Raw genomic sequence first — 6,000 nt, forward strand, 5'->3', positions numbered from 1 at the left:
TTATTACACATTTCACATTTCTAGCCCCACTCTCAGATGATAACAAAACTAGAACTTTCACCTTGAAGTGAATGGCTCTGCACACCAGTGACGTCGTACACACCATCTGCATCCATGTCTGTGAAAACACGGATGCTCCACACACATATCCCACCGTCCGTCATTTCAGTGTCAGACACTGATGCCAAAAGCTATTAACAGCAGAGTGAGGTTTTTAACGCGGCCGGACGAAACCTTTCACAGTGTTCAGGTACGCCATCGCTTGGCTGGACAGCACCGAGTGAGGCAGTATGATGCGTAGACCGGCAGCATCAGTCAAAAACGTGGCCAAAATCAAAACTATCGTGGCCATATAGTACGTGTTAATCGCTGCTCACTTTCTGTATGAATATGGAGCCAAATGATGTTTTCTGATCCTAAGCACCTGATTTGTTGACATCCTGGCATTGGTTGTATCATCCGTGCAGACGCAGGAGGATACCTGGAGTGTAATATGCAGACGCAAAGTCACTGACAAAGCAGCGGTAAGTGATGACTTATTATTCACCTTCACGCCCTTAAGACTTTCTCACTCCTGAGAAAGTCTGCTTAGGGACTGAGACTGGGTTGAATTAGCACTTTCTCAGACATAAATTCAGACCTAAATGTAGGAGCATGCATAATAATAAAATTAAAAGATAATTATGAGGCGAAAGACAAAAAGTTACAAATTATACATCAGCATATCACATGGAGATTAAGTCTGAAAACAAAGACAGACTAGACCCCATCTGCTGCCAGGGTAAAAAAGCAAAGTGAGCTTAGTTACAACACAGTCCTGCACTGATGGTCTAACACAATAATGCAGTAAGGTAGGGCCGGACGATATGGAATAAAGTCTTTTCACAATATTCTTTTTTATATCAGGTGATATTGATATATATCACGATATAGATCCAATCACTGGTGTTTCTAAATAATTCAAAGTCTGATTAAAGCTGAAACTAACACAAAGTCGTCTGTAGAAGTCTAAAGAAGTCACTTTCGACCTCTGCAAATGTGTCTGTTTCAGCGCTGTGGCTGTCAAACACTCAGCTGTTCTACAGTCAAAGTCCTTCACTGCATTCGGTTCTCCGCAGTGCTATTCTTATTATCATTGGCTGTTTGTGTTGTCTGTCAAAACATGGCAGGAATGCGGTCTATCGTCATTCTATTGACTACGTCTCATATTTCAATGGAGGAAATGTTATTTTGCGATTGATATCGTAATCGTTTCATCGCCCAGCCTTAAGTAAACGGAGTAACAGCTGTAGCTGTCTGATTCCAGTCACTGCTGCTCTTCCTCTGTCATCTGTAGCTGACCACATCCATATACATCGCATCAGGCAGCAAAATGTCATCTTGATAACTAAAAGTTTCATATACAATCCTCTCGTTTGCAGCAACCGAGAAGGTTCGTGCAGGAGCACCAGATGCCAGGAGGGGCTACCTGGCAGTGCAACAGAGGGGGGAGGTCGCCAAAATCCCACTGCTGAGGATGCCCGCTCAAACTGTGAAGAGTCATGGAGTTTCTTACTAAGATCTCAGCCTTAAAAGCTGTTTGATGAGCTGTTTTACTGGAGAACACAATACATTTGTTGCAGCCGGTGACTATTTCCTTTCACTTTAAATTTAATGACAATATTTCTTTTGTGCTTTTGTCTGACTTTTTTTTTTACTTCAATGTCTGTTGACAAAAGTTCACCTGAACCTGAGTGAGACTGTAACTGGCTGAAATGACAAAGCAGTCGACGGATGGAAAGGAAACAACAGAGGCCTTTATTTCTATATCTTCAGGATTCTGACACAGCATGAACAGCAATCAACTGTTACAGACTGTCCCTCAAGAGAAAAACAATATCTCTGACTAATACCTGCAGAGACACACCTGACTCTAGTCTTCCACAGCTGGAGGGTAAGTTAGTGTTTGAACATGAGAGGCTGCTGTTTGCAGCCATGACCACGGTTATTTCCTAACGCTAACCAAGTACTTGTTGGGCTTAAAGTTACCCAAACCTTTACCACAGGAGCGTTACCGGCAGCGTTCAACCTGACGCTGTGCAGCTGTGCATCATCAGCTCACTGTCACTCCGAACTCGTCAAATAATGCCTCTCTGTCATTAAGCGACCTTCCACGTCCGACTGGAACGCAGCTGCATGGCGTCAGAGAACGTGGTCAGACAGGTGACTTTGTTATTATATGCTGACTGACGACACTGCGACCACATGCGGCGTCCACATGCGGCCCGCACAGGCGGCGTCACGTGAGAACGCAGCCATCATGTGCACATGAAATGCTGAAGGATAATATCAGGTAATAATGCTGCTAGTAACCATGTAATATAAGGAGCGTGAGTGCGAGAGGTGGATGAATCCCACAAACAGCCGACTTTTGTTCAGTTTGCTTCCCATATGGATGTGTGTGTTGTTTTTTTTTAAATCTTACCATGTGCCTCTTCTGCCGAAACCTAACCATCCGTGACTTTTTTTTTTTTTTGCATAATCCCAAACATAAGGATCGTGCAGCTTTCTGCATGCTGTGACATCACGGGAACAGGCTGCATCATCCTACCAAGTGCATTTGTCCACATCACCGTAACGGCATCCCGGAGCGTAAACAGAAGGATACATAAAAAGTCATACGTAGGCGCAGAAGGTTAATCATCATGTGACGAGTTCGGGGTGAGAACGTGTTGGGTGCACCAAAACAAAACCAGCTCCAAACATCTTTTTTTTGACTCAAAGAAGGCTGAAACAAGCATTACCCCAAACACTCTACTACCTGTCACAGCTTGTTGCTCAGAAGACATTAAAACACTGTTGGCACAAGCAGAGACATCGCTGCATCTTTCTGCAATCTTGACAAGTTAAATTCCCACAGTGGGTCCATGAATATAAAAGGTGCTCCCGGGAGGCAGGTGGAGAAATGAGAACAGCGCACGGCATCGGGCAGTGATGGAGAGAAGGTGTTTGTATTTCTGCTGAGACGGGGAGCTCGGCGGGAGATTAGGTGAGAGGGGCGAGGAGTGGGGGAGGGGTTATTCTTCCTAATGCTGATGCTGCCGTTTTGGCCTCCGTCAACTTTCATTATGGACGAACTCCATCATTCTTCCCTCTGCGACTCCATCCCAGTGTCCCCTGTGCTAACGTCTTCCCATGCTTCTCTGAGAATGTCACCTGTCATGGCTGTCCATGAAAGACGCTCCCCCACCCAAACACACACACACACACGCACACACACACAGATGCTGGCTGCTCAGGCTGTGAGGTGCTGATAAAAGGCCGACCACAATAGGAGGGGAACAGGTGGGCCATTTCCACCGTGCATCAGGCGGCGGAAGAAAAGGCGGTTTGTCATTGAGCAGAGAGGCGGGCTGAGCGCCGCTACCTCCAGACCACGTTATGGTTATATGTCCCCCCGTGATAATGCGCGGGTCTCCAGAGAAGTGGCACATGTATGGCTGAGCCAAAGCACATAAAGGCTGCAGCCTCTCAGCGCCGAGAGCAGGGGAGGACAGTCTGAAGATGGAATACTAATGAATGAAGAGAATACAACCACGGGGGATAAAATGTTAACTGACATTTCCATTAACACAAGGAGGGAAAATCTCTGGAGAGAAAAGACTCTGGGTTTATTTTCTCCTTGTCTCACAGGCGGCGGTGGCGTGGAATAGCTGCAGCGGCTTGGACTAAAAAATGCTGACGGCTTGTTGTGATTCCCTCACGTTGACACTTTTTTTTTTTTTTTTTTTTTTTTTTACCTGCGGATCATTGTTTATCTGCAGGCTCAGGATTCAAAATCCACTTGCACAACAAACAGGCAAATCAAGCTTAAAATGTAGTGACTCCATGGGTTCACTAGGCAGGTTTCCATAAAAGATTTGCACAAAAATGAAGCGATATTTTTGAAAATTTGGTGAAACACAATTGGGAGATGATTGCGTTTCCACTGAGTGATGTTCTGCGACTTCTTCTCTAGTGATAACATCCCAGTAACCATGGCGATGGACGTTCAAAACATTAGCAGCTTTATTTCTATTGCAGCCACCGCACTAGCCGTCATTATTTCCAATCCAAGGTCACGTAGGCGTGTTATGGAGCTATGATAGAAAGGCGAGCCCCTTATACGTGGGAGCGGCCACGTATGAGGGATTTCTGGGAGATGTAGTCCATGATTTCACAGGGGAATTGTGGATTCAAAACTTCCAGATGATCCGCTAAACTTTCTCAGAGTTATGTGACACAATAACAGCTCTTGTAGCTCCTGCTGCATCATGAGGGAGCCAGTTTCTACTGACAAGCACATTTTTGCGAAATATGGCTTTTTTGAGTCGCCTGAAATACCACCTCATGAGCGTAAAAACTTTTTTTTTGCAATAAATGGGAGTTTTTTTTTTTTTTTTAAAAATGACGTTTCCATCAGCTGTATGAGGCTTAATGGAAATCCATCTAATGGAAAACGAACCAACTAGAACCCGAATCATGACGATGACATCATTATACCTCCAACATCAGCTCAGAAGAAGAGCTTTGAACCAATAAGATTTACTATTTATCTATTTAGTGGTAGTGGCAAAGTCAGCACACATGTACTGTATGTATAAACATCCATCAGCCTCGACATTAAAATCACTCAATATGTTCACGTATTGTTAGAAAAAGTCAAACTATTGTGTTAGTCTGACTAAACTGTTTTAAAACACGTGTTAACATGTCAGGCTGAAAAAAAGTCCGATTTCTCGAGGTTGGATTAACACACCTGGATAATGTGGTTGAGGCTCGATTTACTCTTTCGTGTATACGCCTCTATCTGACCTGAAATGGCCGATTCGTTCTGCTCATGCTTCATAGTCCCGGCGCAGGGCTTTGACCCGGAAGTCAAACAGCAAAAATTTGTAGGAGAAAGAAAAACAAAAGAAGAAGAAGGGAAGAAAACAAAACAAGACGAAAGTATCAAGTAAAGCATAGAGGTTTTCTTTTAGTTCGCGGAGCGTTTTTCTTAAAGTTAGGGTAAGCTTCTCTAGGTCAGTGGTCCCACAGAGGACTGGACTTGGTTCTGACCTCTTAAGGCGAAGACACAGGACTTCTGGATTGGAATCTGAGGAATTCGGAGGCCAAATCTGTGCATCTATGCACAAGTTGTGAAGAGGACAGAGTTTGTTATAAGTAAAAGGAGCAGCGACTCTTTTTGGTATCCTCCTTCATGCAGGCAGTGAGGGAGAGCTAATTAAGATTGTTCATTAGATGAGTCTGTTCACTACATGGATACTTATCGACGTGTGCTTCATCCAGCAGCAAAAACAACCTAAACTCTCCCAGAGGACACGGCCGAATCTCTCCGACTGTGTCTCTCGGCTCATCTATTATTATTCTAGATTCTCTTGTCAGCCAGAGGGACACACAACACGGGGAAACTCTTTGGAATTACAAATACTTCAAATACTTAAGAACGTCCACTATCATCACAAGGAAAGCAGCGTTAATCTTTATGAGGTGCTTTTATAGCAACATTTAACAACAAGGTAATACAAAGTGCTTAACGTGAGACATGAAAAAAGGAATTAAGGACTGATTTTCAGGGCCTGAATTGAGGTCTCCAGGTCTACAAGGTTTGTATGTATTGAATCAAAAGAAACGCAGTTTGGGAAAGGCAACGCAAATAAATCTACTGTCTGTGAGTGACAGTAGCCGAACAAAACGAGGTAAAGAACTGACGGCCCTTTTTAGTGCTTAATTTGTAAAGCAGCAGGTCCCGTAACAAATACAAATAATGTTACGGCTGCTCAGATGGGGGGGTGCATTAAAATCCACAATGTCTGCAACATACTGGACATCATGGGTGCTAGCTTTTACAACTACACATACCTAACCAGCACTGTCTTCACAAACAGAGCAATGTTTAGAGCTTTAGTTGTTTTAACTAGGAGCAGCTGTTCACAGTTTGGAGTGCATACTTCCTCCTGTAACTTCTTTGTCTTGTCC

At 44.0% G+C, this 6,000-nt stretch overlaps 1 protein-coding gene across 1 annotated transcript in view; it reads right to left on the bottom strand.

Annotated features, from left to right (window-relative positions):
• The window catches only part of LOC121943362 (RNA-binding protein Musashi homolog 2-like), a 95,829-nt gene extending 90,962 nt beyond the window's left edge, over positions 1-4,867 (bottom strand). Inside the window, exon 1 of the mRNA XM_042486885.1 lies at positions 4,778-4,867. Coding sequence (XP_042342819.1) covers positions 4,778-4,867 — 90 coding nt within the window. The remainder of the gene's footprint in view (positions 1-4,777) is intronic.
• Between the last annotated feature and the right edge of the window lie 1,133 nt (positions 4,868-6,000).

The sequence above is a fragment of the Plectropomus leopardus genome, chromosome 5, assembly GCF_008729295.1.
Source record: "Plectropomus leopardus isolate mb chromosome 5, YSFRI_Pleo_2.0, whole genome shotgun sequence".
NCBI lineage: Eukaryota > Metazoa > Chordata > Actinopteri > Perciformes > Serranidae > Plectropomus > Plectropomus leopardus.